The sequence below is a fragment of the Amblyraja radiata genome, chromosome 11 (assembly GCF_010909765.2).
Source record: "Amblyraja radiata isolate CabotCenter1 chromosome 11, sAmbRad1.1.pri, whole genome shotgun sequence".
Lineage (NCBI taxonomy): Eukaryota > Metazoa > Chordata > Chondrichthyes > Rajiformes > Rajidae > Amblyraja > Amblyraja radiata.
In genome coordinates this window covers 40,376,594-40,395,598 of record NC_045966.1, presented here as the reverse complement: position 1 = coordinate 40,395,598, position 19,005 = coordinate 40,376,594, and the positions used below count along the sequence as shown (strand labels likewise).

Genomic DNA, 19,005 nt, shown 5'->3' with positions numbered 1-19,005 from the left:
GCAAACTCTGCATACACAGCACCAGTAGACAGGATTGAACCCAGGTCTCTGGCGCTGTAAGGGAGTAGCTCTAACCGTTGCGCCACTGTGCCGCCCAATTTGTGTCCAGGAAGCATTTCCACCAAAAAAAACAAAACATGACTTATGAAAGACATCAAACAAACACTTAAAATACAGCAGATACTAAAGAGAAAAATCTTCTACAATTTCTCGTTATTAACAAAACTCCAACCACACTAAAAATGAAAATGAACAAATCCTCAGGAACTATTAATTCAACAATTTTTATACAAATTATAATTCAGAACTTTGTATACTTGGGAGCAAGAAAATATCATTATTACAGGTTTTTTTTTAATTCACTATTGTGAAGATTCAGCACGCGGCAGTCCAATCTACAACTGAAGACGTTATGAAAAATACTCCATTTTTTTCTGCATGTATCTCAGCGTCATTTCCTAAACATATCAAACCCTTGACACTGGTTAACTTTCTCTTGCCTCCAATTTTGTATTATTAAACCACACAACAAAAATATCACAAGATCAACTCAGAAGCAAGTATAAAGACAGCTTTAAAGAGAAACAACAAAATATAAATGCTACCAATCTTCTAGTTAAGAGTCCAAAATAAATAAAGTATCTTTGAATGAGCTCACAGTAACAAAACGTAATTTTTTCTTCTCAAACCGTGACAAATAAACTTGTGCAAAAACTTTAAAACAACAAAAGTTTCCATTCCAATGGAACCAATCATTCAGGTTTGACTCTCCGTAACAGAGGCACTGTGGGGATGAAATCCTTCAAATCCCATTGAGTGACCTAAAATAAAAATGAAAAAAAAAACATTGAAAGCACGATACATCCTTTCCCAAGTGCATGAACCTTAAAAGATAAAGCTTTTGTTGGCCCAAATGTATACAAATGGGTTATACAGATCTGAACAAGATGACTTATTTGTTCCCTGGTTACAACAGCAACATTATAAGGAGCCCCAAGGATTTAGCGGCAACTCGGTTTAAAAGCTTTTAGACAAATGCAGGGAACTGCGAGAGCGGATTTGACGGCAGAAACAAAGAAAGAGAAATCAGGAGGGATTGCGATGAGCAAGGATGTCGAAAGCCGACGGTATAAAAGCTTCATGAAAGGATTGGAAGAAAAGAGACGGACGGTGGTGAGTGGGAAGGGACCCCATTAGCAGCAGCTGGAGAGGTAATGGGAGATGTGCAAATGGGACATTTGTTAATGCGGCCTGTGGATCCATTGTCACAGGAAAGACAACAAGTGAGGATATCTAAACAAAAGACTGGGGGGGGGGGGCGGGGTTAACGATGAGCGTTAAGACGGCATTGGGTTTGTACTTGTTGGAGTTTAGAAGAATGAGGGAAGACTTCTTTGAAACTTACCAAAGAGTGAAAGGCCTGGATAGAGTGGATGTGGAGAGGATGTTTCTACCAGTGCAGAGTCTAGGACCAGAGGGTATAGCCTCAGAATAAAAGGACGTACCTTTAGAAAAGAGACGAGGAGGAATTTCTTTACTCGGACTCGGTGGGCTGAAGGGCCTGTTTTTGCGCCGTATCTAACCGTTAGACGTTAGAGATGCAGTGCAGAAAAAGGTCCTTCGGCCCAAAAGTTCACGCCGATCAGCGATCATCTGTACACTAGCAGTATCTTACACACTAGGGCCAATTTACAGAAGCCAATTAACCTACAAACTTGCACGTCTTTGGAGGGTGGGTGGAAACTGGAGCACCCGGAGGAAATCCGCGAGCACACGGGGAGAACGTAAAAACTCCGTACAGACAGCACCAGTAGTCAGGATGGAACCTGTGTTTCCGGTGCTGTAAGGCAGCAACCCTGCCGCTGTGCCATCCTGGTAGACATGGGGTGGTAGACATGGTCAAGGGAAACCAGGTTGACTCACCCAAGTACATCAGGACCTGAAGTGCCGCTTCTTCCTTGGGAACATCCCGGCCAGAAGCCAGATCCTCTGGGGTCAGCGTAACCATCCCACTGAAGTGGGCGGCGAGTCCGGGCAGGAAGACCTTAAACAAGAAGCGGTGCTGGTCGGAGCGCACAGACTGCACGCTGTACACCGGCTTGCCCAGCCTCTTCTTCAGGCAGTAGGCGTCCAAGAGGCGGACAACATCGCAGGCCACGTTCAGCGGGCACGGCACTTCCGGGAACGGCCGGCGGATCTTCTCCCCCCTCTCCCCCGAGGGAGAGAAGCCACTGCGGCCAGCAAAGCGGGCAGTGGGTGCAGCACATGTGGCAGACCCCATCGGCGGCAAGCAAAGTCCTCTGGTCATCACAGGCCAGGCCGACACTTGAAGGCTGGGCTGTGTTTCGGATAGAAGCATCTGCTGACCCTTCTGCCTTCCATCGGGTTTCATCCAGTCAATCTCAATGGGTTGGCCCCAGAGCTCAATGCAATCTGTAAAGGAACCGACAGACCAGGTTAATTAAGGCTGGCTCTGTGACGCATACATGGGTACATTCTCCCTGTAACCTACGCAGGCGGTCAAGGAAGAATGTACAAACTCCGTACAGACAGCACTCATAGTCTCCATTTACACCTCAAGCTGCCTCAGCAAGGCCTCCAACATAATCAATGAACAGTCTTACCCTTCTCATTCCCTCTTCTCCCCTCTCCAATTAGGTAAGGGGCACAGAATTTGAAAACGCATACCTCTAGATTCAGGGACAGTTTCTTCCCAACAGTTATCAGGCAACTGAACCATCCCATCACCAACTAGAGAGCAGTCCCGAGTGACCTCATTGGAGACCCTTGGACTATCATTGATCGGACTGTACTGGATTTTATCTCGCACTAAACGTTATTCATGTTATTCACTTTATCATGTATCTGTACATTGTGGATGACCTTGGTACACATGACAATAAACTAAACACAAAACTCAAACAGGATCAAATTTGGACTAGATTTATGGACCTTTGGACCTATGTACCTGAAAATATAGAACCTTTGGACAATTGGACCAGACATTTGGACTTGGACATGGACCTTTGCACCTGTACTTTTGGGCCTTTGTTTAAGAAGGAACTGCAGATCAAAGGTACACAAAAATGCTGGAGAAACTCAGCGGGTGCAGCAGCATCTATGGAGCGAAGGAAATAGGCAACGTTTCGGGCCGAAACCCTTCTTCAGACTGAATTTCTCCATGAGTTGCTCCAGCATTTTTGTGTACCTTATGGGCCTTTGGACTGGACCAATGGAGCAATGGACCTATGGACACAAGGAGGCCCAGAACAGGGGGGGGGTGGGGGGGGGGGTGGGGCGGTGTGGGAGTGGGAAGGGGAGGGCAGGCCATACCTTCAACCAGCTTCTTCTTTGCCATCGCCGCCGCCCGGTGACTCTCATACTTCACCACGGCAAACATGGTCATCTTCTTCCTGCGGTCGGCACTGAGGTGAAGGGAGAGGTCGGACACACCGTCGGTCAGCTCCTTGACGACGTCCATCACCTCCGCCCGGCCCCTGCCCCACGGGATGCCCGCGACGCACAGCTCATTCTTCTCCGTGCTGCGGCACACCAGGATGGGGAAGCCGTCACGGATCTGGTATCCGTTGAACATGGCGATGGCGCACTGGGCGTACCAGCGGTTGGCGTACTTGGCATAGGCAAAGCCCCGGTTCTCCCCACTGAAGGTCATCATCAGGCGGAACTCGTAGAGCTTGCCCGCTGCCTGGAATAGCGGGATGAGTTTGTCCTCATAGACGTCCTGGGGCAGCTTCCCAACGAACACCTCGGAGCCAGTCAACGGAGGATGTCCCGTCCAACCTGAGGAACGAACACAGCAAGGACTCCACAAAACACGTCCAATGTTGTGTAGGAGGGAACTGTAGATGCTGGTTTACACCAAAGATAAGACACAAAATGCTGGAGTAACTCAGCGGGACAGGCAGCATCTCTGGGGAAAAGGAGGTGACGTTTCAGGTTGAGACCCTTCATGTTGATTAGTTCGTCAGGGGTTATGGGGTGAAGGCAGGAGAATGGGGTTGGGAGGGAGAGATGGTTCAGCAATGATTGAATGGAGAAGTAGACTTGATGGGCTAAATGGCCTAATTCTGCTTTGTCACTTATGATGTCCATTGTTGGGTGGCACAGTGGTGCCGCAGTAGAGCTGCTGCCTCGTGGCATGCGATCCTGTCTACGGGTGCTGTCTGCATGGAGATTGCATGTTCACCTCGTGACCGCTAGGGTCTTCTCCGTGTGCTCCGGTTTCCTCGCACACTCCAAACAGGTTTGTGGTCAGCACTGCGGCACGGTGGCGCAGCGGTAACGTTGCTGCCTCACAGTGTCCGAAACCCGGGTTCGATCCCGACTACGGGTGCTGTCTGTACGCAGCTTAGTTTTCTTTATTGTCACATTACTGGGGTACAGTGAAATGCTTTGCATGAAAAGCAATTTATACTTTCTCCCTGTGAGCACATGGGATTTCTCCGGATGCTCCGGTTTCCTCCCACATCCCGGAGACGTGCAAGTTTGTAGTTTAATTGGCTTTGGTAAAAATTGTTCATTGTAGTGTGTAGGATAGTGCTAGTGTATGGGGATCGTTGGTCAGTGCGGACTCATAATGGGCTGAAGGGCCTCTTTCCGCGCAATATCTCTACTAGTTTAGTTTATCCACAACTGCATGTGCAACACTATATCTCTATCTATAACTAGCCTAGTGTCACATGTTACCGAGGTACAGTGAAACGATTTGCAGTGAAAAGTTCTAAGTTCCCCCTGTGACCACATAGGTTTTTTTCCAGATTCCATGGTTTCCTCCCACACTCCAAAGATGTACAGGTTTGTAGCTTAATAGGCTTCTGTAAATTGTCCCTCCTGTGCAGGTTAGAACAAGTGTACAGGTGATCGTTGGTCAGCGAAACTCAGTGGGCTGAAGGGCCTGTTTCCACACTGTATCTTTAAACTAAATTTAAAATAAAACCAGGACACAAAGTGCTGGAGTAACTCAGTTGGTCAGGCAGCATCTCTGGAGAACATGGATAGGTGACGTTTTGGGTCGGGGCCCTTCTTCAGACCGATTGTGTGGAGCTAAGGGGGAGAAAGCAGGGAGAGGAGAGGCAGCACAAAGTAGGTAATAGCAGGTAATAGGTGAACACAGGAGAGGGGGATTTTTGATCAGGCAGATGGTTGGAACAAAGGCCAGGGATGGAAAGACAAAAGGTGTGAGATAAGGATAGAAGGGGTGCGAATAGTGAAGAAGGAAGAAGGAATGTCGGTGGAAGGGAATAGGTGGGAGGGAAGGTGAAAGGGAGAAATTGGTGCACATTCAGCGGCAGCACCAGGAAGAGGGGAAAATGTGGGGGGGGTCGGGGGAAGACACAAGGAACTGCAGATGCAGACTTACAATAAAAAGAGACAAAGTGCTAGGGTAACTCAGCAGGTCGGGCCAGGCAGCATCTCTGGAGAACATGGATAGGCGATGTTTTTGGACGGGACCCTTCTTCAAACCAAGAAAAGAGGGAAAGATGTAGAGTGGAACCCTTTTCACAAGGTAAGGGGATTAAGTTGTAGAGGCCATGGATTTAAGTTTGAGAGGCAATGATATAATGGGTACATGAGGGGCAACTTTCACACAGAGGGTGGTTGGTATATGGAACAAGCTGCCAGAGAAGCTAAAGTGTTCAAGAAGGAACTGCAGATGCTGGAAGATCGAAGGAACACAAAAGTACACTTCACCTATTTCCTTCGCTCCATAGATGCTGCTGCACCCGCTGAGTTTCTCCAGCATTTTTGTGTGCCAGAGAAGCTAGTTGAGGCAGGAACTGTAACAACATTTACCTGGACAGGAACATGGGTAGAAAATGATCAGCAAGATATGGTGCAAACTTAGAATATAGGGAGAGTTTGGGCAGGCTAGGACTTTATTCCATAGAGCGCAGGAAGCTGAGGGGTAGACTCAGCTGAGCTGAATATAGAAGTTGGGAGGTCATGTTGCAGATGTATAGGACATTGGTGAGACGGCATTTAAAATATTGTGGTCAGTTCTGGGCTCCATGTTATAGGAAAGATATTGTCAAGCTTAAAAGGGTTCAGTAAAAAATGTACAAGGATGTCCCCAGGAATACAGGGTATGAGCTATAGGGAGAGGTTGAGTCGGCTGGGTCTCTATTCCATGAGCGTAGGAGGATGAGGGGAGATCTTATTGAGTTATACAAAATCATGAGAGGAATAGATCAGGTAGATGCACAGAGTCTTTTACCCAGAGTTGGGGAATCGAGGACCAGTGGACATAGGTTCAAGGTGAAATGGAAAAGATTTAATAGGAATCCGCGGGGTAACTTTTTCACAGGTGGGTGTATGGAACAAGCTGCCAGAGGAGGTAGTTGAGGCTGGGACTATCCCATCATTTAAGAAACATTTGGACAGGTACATGAATAGGACAGGTTTAGAGGGTTATGGACCAAGAGCAGGCAAGTGGGAGTAGGGTAGCAGGGATATTGTTGGCCGGTGTCGGCGAGTTGGGCCGAAGGGCCTGTTTCTTACCACACTGTACCACTCTATGACTCTATGGGTGATCTTATAGAGGTGTACAAAACCAAGAGGGGAATTGAGGGGGAGGACAAAGGGGGACCTGCCGCAGATATTGTGTATACATATGTGTATATATTTATATTATGGTATATGGACACACTGATCTGTTTAGTAGTAAATGCCTACTATGTTCTGTGTGCTGCACAAAGCAAGAATTTCATTGTCCTATCAGGGACACATGACAATAAACTCACTTGAACTACTTCGTAACTTTGTCAGTGTCTTTATGTGGCGACTATTTGCAACCCTTGGGTATGCAAGCAAAGAATTTCACCTTGACTTGACATGTGATAATAAAGTATTCATTCATTCAACCTGGAACATCACCAAACCATGTTCGGGAAAGAATTGCAGATGCTGGTTTAAACCGAAGGTAGACACAAAATGCTGGGGTAACTCAGCGGGAAGGCAGCATCTCTGGGTGACGTTTTGGGTTTCAGAAGAAAGGTTGATGCCACATAAAGGTACTGACAAAGTTACAAAGTACACACAGTATCCACGGCAGGTCCCCCTTTGTTCTCTTCCTCAATTCACCCTTCTTCAGAGGGGTCTTGACCCGAAACGTTACCCATTCCTTCTCTTCAGAGATGCTGCCTGTCCTGCTGAGTTACTCCAGCATTTTGTCTCTACCTAACCATGTGCTGCCTGGCCCGCTGGGTTATTCCAGCACATAGTGTCTTTCCTAGTCAATATTGACTAGTTGTATGTGTGTGTGTATATAGGTATTTTGGAACTACACGGTGCACATGTTCATAAATCATAGGGTGGTGAATCTGTGGAATTCTTTGCCACAGAAGGTTACGGAGGCCAAATCAATGGGTATTTTTAAGGCAGAGCTAGATAGATTCTTGATTGGTATGGGTGTCGGGTTGTGGGAGAAGGCAGGAGAATGGGGTTTGGAGGGAGAGATCTGCAATGATTGAGTGGTGGAGTAGACTTGATGGGCCGAATGACCTAATTCTTCTCCTATCACTTACATCCTTATGACCATAGGAGCAGAATTAGGCCATGGCTCTATGATCTATGACTTACCTGGAGGGGGCCCACCAAACTTCCTTTGCCCATTGACCTGGACCAAGTCGATGCCCGTCTCTTCCACCCAGGCATCGAACGCCAGCTTATTGGCAGAATTCAACAGCATGCTTGCCATCACCTGTGCAAAACATGAATACGAGACATTTAATACTCTGACTCGCACACTTCACCCGGATCCCCCGATACTCCGAGTCATCAAAACTTTGTTGTGGACGCAAGAAACTGCAGATGCTGGTTTACGAGAAAAGATGCAACGTCTGTGGCCGACCTTCCACACTGTATCTCTAAAATTAAAACTAAATCTTGTGTTGCTGCAAGTAAGAATCTCATAGTTCTAAATCAGGACATATAACAATAATCCACTCTCAACGAGATAGATGTAAAGTGCTGGAGTCTTATTCAGACTGAAAACCATCCTTTTTCTCCAGAGATGCTGCCTTATCCGCTTACTCCAGTTATTTTGTGTCTGTCTTTGCATCTCTAGATCTTTGATTCTATTCCTAAACGGATCTCTTGTGTCTATAATTAGTTTTGCTTTAGAGATACAGCATGGAAACAGACCATTCGGCCCATTGAGTCCACGCCAACCAACGATCCCCTTACACTACCACTATCCAACATACTAGGAACAATTTACAATTTTTACCCAAGCCAAGTTAACCTACAAACTTGTACATCTTTTGAGTGTGGGAGGAAACCGGAGCACCTGGAGAAAATCCACACGATCACGGGGGGAACGTACAAACTCCATACAGACAGCACCCAAGGGCAGGATCAAAGCCGGGTCTCCGGCACTGCGAGGCAGCAACTCTACCATTGCGCCACCGTGCCACACGATTCTGGCGCTTGGATCTTCCTCACTACTCCTGTGAAACTGTCAGCTGTGAGTTAGTTCACCTGTCAAAACTCCCAGCTCTAGAAAACCTTTGTTTAATTGTGCTTAGATGTTCTGCTTTGTTAATAGCATAATTGAAGCGGCTGGTTCCGCTGACTGTTTACACACCGTCTTAACTCATGAAAAAAGTCAATTGTCTCCAAATCCATCTTTTAACTTGCGCAGGAAGGAACTGCAGATGCTGGTTTAAACTGAAGATAGACACAAATGACCCTTCTTCAGTTCTTTAACATGCGTGGGAGTTTCACAACAGACTTTCAATGAATGATAGACCGACATAAACTCTGAAACATCACCTATCCATGGCCTCCAGAGATGCTGCCTGACCCACTGAGTTGGACACAAAGCTAGAGTAACTCAGCAGGACAGGTAGTATCTCTGGAGAGAAGGAATGGGTGACGTTTTGTGTCGAGACCCTTCTTCAGACTAGTTAGAGAAAAGGGAAATGAGAGATATAGACAATGATGTTGAGAGATAAAGAACAATGAATGAACTCTATGCAAAAAAATAACGATAAAGGAAGCAGGCCATTGTTAGATGTCTGTTCAATGAAAACGAGAAGCTGGTGCGACCTTGGGTGGGGGAGGGATAGAGAGGAGGAATGCTGGAGTTACTTGAAGTTTGAGAAATCAATATTCATGCCACGGGGCTGTAAGGTGCCCGAGCAAAATATGATGCAGTTCCTCCAATTATTGCTCCAGCACTTTGTGCCCATCTTTGGTATAAACCAACAACTGCAGTTCCTTTCTATTACAGATTTTCAATCACCTGACACAAATGAAGAGGCAGCGCAGTGGGTAGAGCTGCTGCCTCAGAGCGCCAGAGACCTGGGTTCGATCCTGAACCCAGGTGTAGTCTGTATGTGTCTGATGTTTGCATGTTCTCCTTGTGAACCCAGGTTCCTGCGTGAGCTTATGTTGGGGGGGGGGGAGAGAAGGGGGGAGGCGGTGGGGCTAGTTTGACCCTACGTCTTATGATCTCATCTAAAAACCATGCCCTCTAGGTTCAAGAACAGCTTCTTCCCAACAACCACCAGGCTCTTGAATATTACACATTAACTATACTATGAACCATGGACTGTCGTAGTTGCACTATTGTTTGACTTTTTTTGCTTATATATGCTAGTATTGTTGTTATGCAGTTTTGTTGTTTATTATACTTCACCTCAGTTAGTCGTTGTCATAGTATTGCAAAAGGCCATTCAGCCCCATTTAACCACAACGACTAACATACCCCATCTACACTAGTTCCACCTGCCTGCATGTGGCCCATATACCTCTAAACCTATCCAATCCATGTACCTGTCTAAATGTTTCTTAAACATTGTGATAGTACCCGTTTCAACGACCTCCTCGCGCAGCTCATTTCATAAATCCGCCATGCTTTCTGGGGGGAAAAAAAGCCCTATCCTACACACCTAGGGACAATTAAAAAAAATTACCAACGCCAATTCATCTACAAACCTGTACGTCTTTGGAGTGTGGGAGGAAACCGGAGCACCCGGAAAAATTCCACGCGGTTGCGGGGAAAACATACAAACACCGTACAGACAGCACCCTTACAGGCAGCAACTCTAACACTGTGCAACTGTGCCACCCTTAAACCTATTTCCTCTGGTTCTTGATTCCCCTACTTTGGGTAAAAGACTGTGTACCTACCCAGTTTATTCCCCTCGCGATCTTTCTACACCTCAATAAGATCCTCCTGCGCTCCAAGAAATAGAGTCCGAGCCTGCTCAACCTCTCCCTACAGTTGAGGCCCTGGAGTCCCAGCAACATCCTCGTAAATCTTAAACATTGCACCCTTTCCAGCTTAATGACATCTGTGAGTGATGTGTTTGCAGGCCTGTTCTGCTGCTGAAGTAAGAATTTCATTGTATCACTTGGCAATTAAACACTATTTGACTCTCTCTCACTCTTGGATTCTCCTCCAAGCTGAATTTATACTCAGGACTGGTATTTAAACGCTGGTCGGACCATTTCTCTGGGAGGGCAGCGTTACCTCTGCCCTGCACCAGTTTCTGCAGAGTCCCTGAAGTGGGATTTGAAGGTTTCGGCCCGAAACGTCGCCCATTTCCTTCGCTCCATAGATGCTGCTGCATCCGCTGAGTTTCCCCAGCAATTTTGTGTACCTTTGGACACACCACCTGTGAGAGCATGGAGCAGAGATATCCAGCTAGAGCTACGTTGCACAGAGGCGGGGGTGGAGGCGCATGGGTTGAATGCAAACCATTCCGCAGCGTTTAAAGGCCGGGATTAAAAGGCAGAATACCTACCGGTCAGTGCAGGTGCAGGGCGCCTGGAACTGAGTAGATCTTGGTCCTTGGTTTCAGCCCTGTCCAGGGAAATTCTGCTGGTCTTGGGATGGGCTGAAGTCCACAATTTCTGCAGTCTACCCCAGGAAAGCAAGCAATGCTCCCTCTTCTCACTCGGGAAGAGGCAGGGGATCGCCAACGCCAATCCCTCCCCCCTTGTTAAAGCCTCCTGTGTCGCACAAAATGCTCTATTGGCCCGTTGTTGGGCGTGGTTGGAGTTGGATGCTCTTCCCAACACCTCCCTCCCTCCTGCACCTCATTCTCCTCCCCCTTCTTTCTCTGTCTCTTCCCTTCTCTCTCGCTCTTCCTCCCTCTAGACAAAGATCTAGGATCTTTGCTCTAGAGAGAAGGGAAGAGACAGAAGAGAAAGTGGGGGAGGAGAATGGGGGGGGGGGGATGAGAATGGGAGGAGGGGAGAGGAGAATTATATAAATATATATAAGACTGTGCCTGGGCAGAGAGGCAGGTCATCTCTAAGTGTGACCTCACACTGTGGGTCAGTTAGTTGTGAGGGTCCACAATGAAGGGTGAGGAGACTTTCTCTTGGGTGGTTGTGGGTAAGTGGAGGAGAGAAGGGGGTGGGGGATGTTGTCACAAAATGTCACATAATTCCCACCCCCAAGTGCGTTATGCAAAGACTAAAGAACTCGAAATTCCATCGGCTACTATGAGGTCAGTGAGGTGCAACAAGGAAATTCTTTCCCATCCCAACCCAAGAGTTCTACTTCAGATTACTTCGGAAATGTCCTGCATTTCTCTAGCATCTGTCGCAGTGCCAGGAAGTGTTCCTTCAGTCAGAAAAGTCCCCCCTTCATAGGAAAGGGAGCAAGCGACATTTACACAGCAAGATCCCCAAAATATTGGGGATGTGGTTGATGAGACCTCAATACTAATCCAGCCTCCTCTATTGCATCCGGTATTCCAGATGTGGCCTCCTGTACATCGGCGAGACCAAGCGCAGGCTCGGCGACAGTTTTGCCGAACACTTGCGTTCAGTCCACCAATGTAACAAGTGAAAATCAAACCAACAACATCCACACAAAAGGTGAAAATTCCTCAACTTAACACATGGGTGATAAGTGGACTATTTCACGACAGTATGCGATGTGTTCTGTGTGCACAAACTACAACTCCCATTGTTCAAGAACTTTCCTTTCAAGTTCGCTTTGAATTTTTTTTTAGAGATACAGCATGGAAACAACCCCTTCAGCCCACCAAGTCCACGCCGACCACTGATCACCCATTCACATTAGTTCTATCTACACATTGGGAACATGTTGGCCTTTATAACAAGAGGAATCAAAGATAGGAGCAAAGAGGTCCTTCTGCAGTTGTACAGAGCCCTAGTGAGAGCACACCTGGAGTATTGTGTGCAGTTTAGGTCCCCTAATTTAAGGAACGACATTCTTGCTATTGAGGGAGTGCAGCGTAGGTTTACAAGGTTAATTCTCGGGATGGCGGGACTGTCATATGCTGAGAGAATGGAGCAGCTGGGCTTGTACACTCTGGAGTTTAGAAGGATGAGAGGGTATCTCATTGAAACATATAAGATTGTTAAGGGTTTGGACAAGCTAGAGGCAGGAAACATGTTCCCGATGTTGGTGGAGTCAAGAACCAGAGGCCATAGTTTAAGAATAAGGAGTAAGCCATTTAGAAGAGAGACAGTGAGTTTGTGGAATTCTTTGCCTCAGAGGGCGGTGGAGGCAGGTTCTCTGGATGTTTTCAGGAGAGAACTAGATAGGGCTCTTCAAAATAGCAGAGTCGGGGGATATGGGGAGAAGGCAGGAACGGGGTACTGATTGGGGATGATCAGCCATTATCATATTGAATGGCAGTGCTGACTCGAAGGGCCGAATGGCCTACTCCTGCACCTATTGTCTATTGACAATTTACAGAAGCCAATTAACCTACAAACCTGTTGCCACTCGTGATGGAAGACAACAACCCTACTGCTGCACCACTGTGAATTTGATCAACTCATTGCTCTCTCATTCTTCAAATATATTTTGTATACTTGGAGATCAGTCAAACTACTCAATAACAGTACAAGGTCCACAGAGAATAGTACAGCACTGGACAGGCCCTTTGGCTCACAATACCTATACTGAACATCGTGCCAAGTTAGCCTAATTTCTGCTTGTATGCAATCAATATCCCTCCATTTGCAGGACATTGCAGAACATGGAACAGAACAGTACAGGAACAGGCCCACAACATCCGAGCCAAACATAATGTCGAGACCAACTCATATCTGCCTGCATGTAATCCATACCCATCCATACTCATGTGTCTATCTAAAAACCTCTTAAACGCCACTATTGTATCTGCCTCCATCACCACCCCTGGCAATGCGTTCCTGGCACTCACCACTCTGTGTACAAAAATAAACTTGCCCGCTCCTCTCACCTTAAATCTATGCCCTCCAGTCATTGATGCCTCCATCCCGTGGAAAAAGATTCTGACTGCCTACTCAATCTCTGCCTCTCATATTTTTAAAACTTCTATCAGGTTTTCCCTCAGCCTCCATTCCAGAGAAAATAACGCACATTTGTCCAACCTCTCCTTATAACTAATACCCTTTAATCTAGTCCTAAACCTGAGTAACTCTTCACACATGTACCTGATCTTGAAATGATACCAATGGAACATGTTCCACCCAGGTCAGGTTGTACAAAGCACCATCTCACTGCTTGTAAGACAGTAGATCCATCTACATTTCACGCTGCCTTAGCAAGGCCACCAGCAGAATCAAGGACCAGTCTCACCCTGGTCACTCCCTTTCTCCCTTCTGGCAAGAGGTACAGAAGTGTGAAAACACACACACCTCCAGAATCAAGGACAGTTTCTTCCCAGCTTTAGTTACTTTATTTTTTAGACAAACAGCATGGAAACAGGCCATTTGTACTATCGAGTCCACGCCGACACTGGCACTATCCTACACACTAGGGACGATTTACAATATTACAGCAGCCAATTAACCTACAAACCTGTACGTCTTTGGAGTGTAGGAGGAAACCAGAACACCTGGAGAAAACCCACGCGGTCACAGGGAGAACGTACAAATCCCATACAGACGGCACCCTTAGTCAGGATCTAATCCACGTCTCTGGCGCTGTGAGTCAGCGACTCTACTGCTGCGCCACTGTGCTGCTGCAGCTGTCATTAGGCAACTGATCCATCCTATCACCAACTAGAGCGGTCCTAACCTCCAATCTACCTCATTGGAGAGCCTCGGGCTATCTTTAATCGGACTTTACTGGACTTTATCTTGCATTAAACATTATTCCCTTTATCCTGTACCTGTACACTGTGGACGGCTTGATAGTAATCATGTATCATCTTTCCACTGACTGGATAGCACACAACTAAAAAGCTTTTCACTGCACCTCAGTACATGTGACAATAAACTATAATTAAATTAGATCCTTCCACCACCCTTACTCTCTGGAGCCAAATTCCTTTTTCAAGTACTTACCTAAACTGCATCCACCTCACATATAGAGCTCCTCACACTAATAAACCTATGCACTTAATACATTACTTTTCTCTACATTGATATTTTATCCCATTTAAATGTTTACCAATTTTGAATTCTCCTGTTAAACATGTCTTTCACATTCTTAGCTCTTAAAATGGTGCAATGTACCAACCTGCAGGAATAGCAATGTTAATTGTACACAGGTGACATTGATTAATAGCAATTATATTCAGGTGATGGGCATTCTATCCATTAAAGTGACAGATAGAGAGTGATAAATGGGGGTGAAAATAGAATGTTAGGAAAATGTAATTGTCATATTCAGGAGTCTGAAGAAGGGTCCCAACCCAAAACAGCACCTTTTTTAGCCTTGTTTCGTTTAGTTTAGTGCAGTGCAGAAAGAGGCCTTTCGGCCCACTGAGTGTGTGCCTAGTTCACTCCTACTATCACGAACAAGGTACAGGAGCCTGAAAACTGTAACGTCCAGGTTCAGGAACAGCTTCTTCCCTGCAGCCATCAGGCTATTAAACACTACAACATACAAATAAGCTCTGAACTACATAGACTTGAGGGCAATGAATTTGCCTTTTTTTGCAGTGTGTGTGTGTGTGTGTGTTTATGTATATATATGTATATGTGTGTATATATGTGTGTGTGTGTATATATATATATACATATATATACACACATATATACACACATATATACACACATATATACACACATATATACACACATATATATACACATATATATACACATATATATACACATATATATACACATAATTTATAGCACATAATAGATACACACACACATATATTATTATATATATATAAAAATATATATATAATATATTATATATATATATATAAAATAATTATATATATATATATATATAATATAGATATAATATATAATTATTAATATATATATATAAATATAATATAATATATATAATTAACATAATTATCTATTATATAAAATAAATATATGTGTTAAGTGTGTGTGTGTATATATATATATATATATATATATACACACACACACACACACTTAACACATATATATATATTAAACATTTATTCTTGCTTATTATATTGTTTACAAAGTACTATGTTTACATATTATGTTGTGTTGCTGCAAGGAAGAATTTAATTGTTCTGCTTGGAACATACGACAATAAAACACTTTTGGACTTGCCCACGTGCTTTGGCACTACGCACGATCTGATGCAGCCACAAATGTTTTTTTATACCCAAATAAACTTTATTCAGAATAAAAACATGCAAACTAACAACCGTGCAAAATGTTCTCTGACATTGTCTGCGGCTATGCATGCATTCATTTGCATTGTGCTTGGTAGTGTTCATTGAACTATCATTATACCCGGCACCCTTGCCATTCACATGGCCCCCTGGGGTGATATCCCTTCCCTTGTTTGAGAGGTGTCCCCACCGGACTCTGCCCCCCAAGGTCCAGCAGCAGCAGGACCCTAGATCAAGGAGTGGCTTTCACCGATGACACTCCAGCAGCACTTGACGTCCGACTCTGAATGATATCCTGTGAACAGTCCCTATATCGGAGAGTTCGCCCTTACGGAGCTGTTCAGGATAAACAGTGACAGGGATCCTTCTTCAGACTCTTTGTAAATCCAAACTCTGCGAAGACACTGGCAACCATATCCTCTCCATATAAGCTGCCCAGAGGGCAGGGTGCACTGGTAGTGAGGTTCTGATGGTGCAGGAAGGATCTGATTGGGAGGCCCCCTCTCACCTCCAGCCAAGCCAGGTCTTGGTGCTTGTTGGTGAGTTCTGGCGTTGAGACATTTTGCGAGACAAGGTAGGAGCGACGTTGGGCACGCTTTGGCCCCCATTGTCTGATTGTTATATAAGATTGTTAAGGGCTTGGACACACTAGAGGCAGGAAACATGTTCCAGATGTTGGGGGAGTCCAGAACCGGGGGCCACAGTTTGTGAATAAGGAGTAGGCCATTTAGAATGGAGACGAGGAAACACTTTTTTCTAGCAGAGAGTGGTGAGTCTGTGGAATTCTCTGCCTCAGAGGGCGGTGGAGGCAGGTTGTCTGGAAGCTTTCAAGAGAGAGCTAGATAGGGCTCTTAAAGATAGCAAAGTCAGGGGATTATGGGGAGAAGGCAGGAACGGGTACTGATTGGGGGCGATCAGCCCTGATCACATTGAAAGGCCGTGCTGGCTCGAAGGGTCAAACGGCCTACTCCTGCACCTATTGTCTGCTGACTTGTGCATTGTCAGACCCGGTCCACCTTTGACCCCCCCAGATGAACTGAAAGACAACCCTGATGATCGCTGTGGCGTAGGAGCAGGAGACGGGCCACACCTGCTCCAAGTACAACAGCTCCGGCAGCACCTCACACCTAATGACCACAGTTTTCCCGTTATCAAGAGGGAACGGTGCTTCCACAAAACCCACTTTTTTCCCCCTGACTTTGGCTATCTGCTTCATCAATTCTTGTCACAAGCCTCAGCCTCCCCTGAATCAGATCGCCAGCACCTTCAAGAAGTTAGACTTGATGGTGAAGGTGACAAAAGATTGGTTGGGCCAGTTGTTGAATACATCAGTACTTTGTGTCCTTTGAAGGATGAGGGGATATCTTATAAAAACATATAAAATTGTTTTTATATGGTTATTATATGGTTAATTATAAAAGGACTGGACAAGCTAGATCCAGGAAAAATGTTCCCAATGTTGGGCGACCAGGGGCCACAATCTTAGAATAAAGGGGAAGCCATTTAAGACCGAGGTGAGAAAAAAACGTTTTCACCCAGAGAGTTGTGAATTTGTGAAATTTCCTGCCACTGAGGGCAGTGGAGGCCAAGTCACTAGATGGATTTAAGCGAGAGTTAGATAGAGCTCTAGGGGCTAGTGGAATCAACGGATATGGGGAGAAGGCAGGCATGGGTTATTGATTGGGGACGATCAGCCATGATCACAATGAATGGCGGTGCTGGCTCAAAGGGCCGAATGGCCTCCTCCTGCACCTATTTTCTATGTTTCGATGTTTTCTGATCCTGAATATATTTGGTGCTTGCTTTCAAGCTTTTGTAGGGAGAGAGAAGATGGAATAACCCCGAGTGTGAGTGGTCCTTGATTTATGATTTTGTTTGTAACTTTCTGTTAAAAGCTTCAGCAGCTGCAGAATTAAACTGGTTTATTGTTTTGAGGTGTTAATAGATCTCTTATCTCCAACCCCTGCAATGTCGAGTCCAAGGCTTGAATGTAACAGAAGAATCCCGGAGCCAGTTTATTGTTTTGGACCAGACATCTGCTTGCAACAAGTTGCAGAATGCATTTGTTACCCTAGTGAATACTGATTACGAGAAACAAGGAAATGTCAATGCTGACTTATACAAAAAAAGACACAATGTGCTAGAGCAACTCAGGGCGTCAGGCAGCATTTCTGGAGAACATGGACAGGGGCGCAACAGTGTCAAAGTTGCTCCTCGGGTTGCCCCTCTCACCTTAAACCTACATCTTCTTGATTCCTCTACCCTGGGTAAAGTGATATAGTTGCTGCCTCACTACGCCAGTGGCCCTGGTTCGATCCTGACTACAGGTGCTGTCTGTACGGAGTTTGAATGTTCCCCGTGTCTGCTTGGGTTATCTCCCACACTCCAAACACAAACAAGTTTGTTAGTTAATTGGCTTCGCTAAAAATGGTAAATTATCCCAAGTGTGTAAGATAGTGTTAGTGTACGGGGTGATCGCTTGTTGGCGTTGGGTTTAGAGGCCCGTTTCTGCACTGTATCTCGAAAATCTAAAGGTGACATTTCGGAACGGGATGCTTCTTCGGGCACTGAATACTTGGACGGTGCAAGTCCAGAAGGAACTGAGGCATAAAGGGATCTTAAGGACTGCTAGAGATAGACAATAGGTGCAGGAGTAGGCCAGAGTTGTGGGTCTGTGGAATTCTCTGCCTCAGAGGGCAGTAGAGGCCAGTTCTCTGGATACTTTCAAGAGAGAGCTAGATAGGGGTCATAAAGATAGCAGAGTCAGGGGATATGGGGAGAAGGCAGGAACAGGGTACTGATTGTGGATGATCAGCCATGATCACATTGAATGACGGTGCTGGCTTGAAGGGCCGAATGGCCTACTTCTGCACCTATTGTCTATCTTATTTCTAGACATCAGCTCTATTTTCCCCTTACTTTGGTGTTTCCATAATGTTTATTGGCCCTCCTTTAGTTTAATTGCAGCTTTAGTTTATCCCTTCCCACTGGCATCTCAAAGTAGTTTACCTAATAGAAAGTACAATAAACCCGCATTTTAACAGAGCTTTTATACCGGATTTCGGTTATGGATGGACCTACCAACCTTGACAGCCAGGCCAGGCTGCCGACCCGCCACCCAGGCCACATCCAGGCTGTGCCTACCTCCACCGCCGACCCTTACTTGCAATCCAGACGCGATCATCGACTCTGCCGATCCTCGCCTCTCCCCTGGCTGCCAGCAGGCCGGGGCTGTCAACTCACCTGAATTCCGAGCCAGGTTTCGGACCGAGAGTCTGAAGAAGGGTCTCGACCCGAAACGTCACCTATCCATGTTCTCCAGAGATGCTGCCTGAGCCCGACCCGCTGAGTTACTCCAGCATTGTGCCTCCTTTCTATAGGAGATGGTGCCTTAAAAAGGCAGCCAATTTAGCCAAGGAAACAGATTAATTATGCTTTATTTGCAATG

At 45.8% G+C, this 19,005-nt stretch overlaps 1 protein-coding gene across 1 annotated transcript; it reads right to left on the bottom strand.

Moving 5' to 3' along the window:
• Positions 1 to 756: 756 nt before the first annotated feature.
• dnd1 (DND microRNA-mediated repression inhibitor 1) lies at positions 757 to 18,741 on the bottom strand. Its single transcript, XM_033029511.1, has 5 exons — positions 18,643 to 18,741; positions 7,600 to 7,720; positions 3,334 to 3,801; positions 1,924 to 2,433; positions 757 to 821 (listed from the first exon to the last, which is right to left on the bottom strand). Exons 1-5 carry the CDS (start codon positions 18,739 to 18,741, stop codon positions 757 to 759), a joined length of 1,263 nt encoding a protein of 420 aa, XP_032885402.1.
• Positions 18,742 to 19,005: the final 264 nt, after the last annotated feature.

Excerpts from the sequence above, each read along its gene's own strand:
- dnd1 (XM_033029511.1), bottom strand. The coding sequence starts at position 18,741 with ATGATCGCGTCTGGATTGCAAGTAAGGGTCGGCGGTGGAGGTAGGCAC. Across the intron at positions 2,434-3,333 it reads AAAGAAGAAGCTGGTTGAAG|ATTGCATTGAGCTCTGGGGC; the intron begins GTATGGCCTGCC and ends GTTCCTTTACAG. Across the intron at positions 822-1,923 it reads TCAGGTCCTGATGTACTTGG|GTCACTCAATGGGATTTGAA; the intron begins GTGAGTCAACCT and ends TTTTTATTTTAG.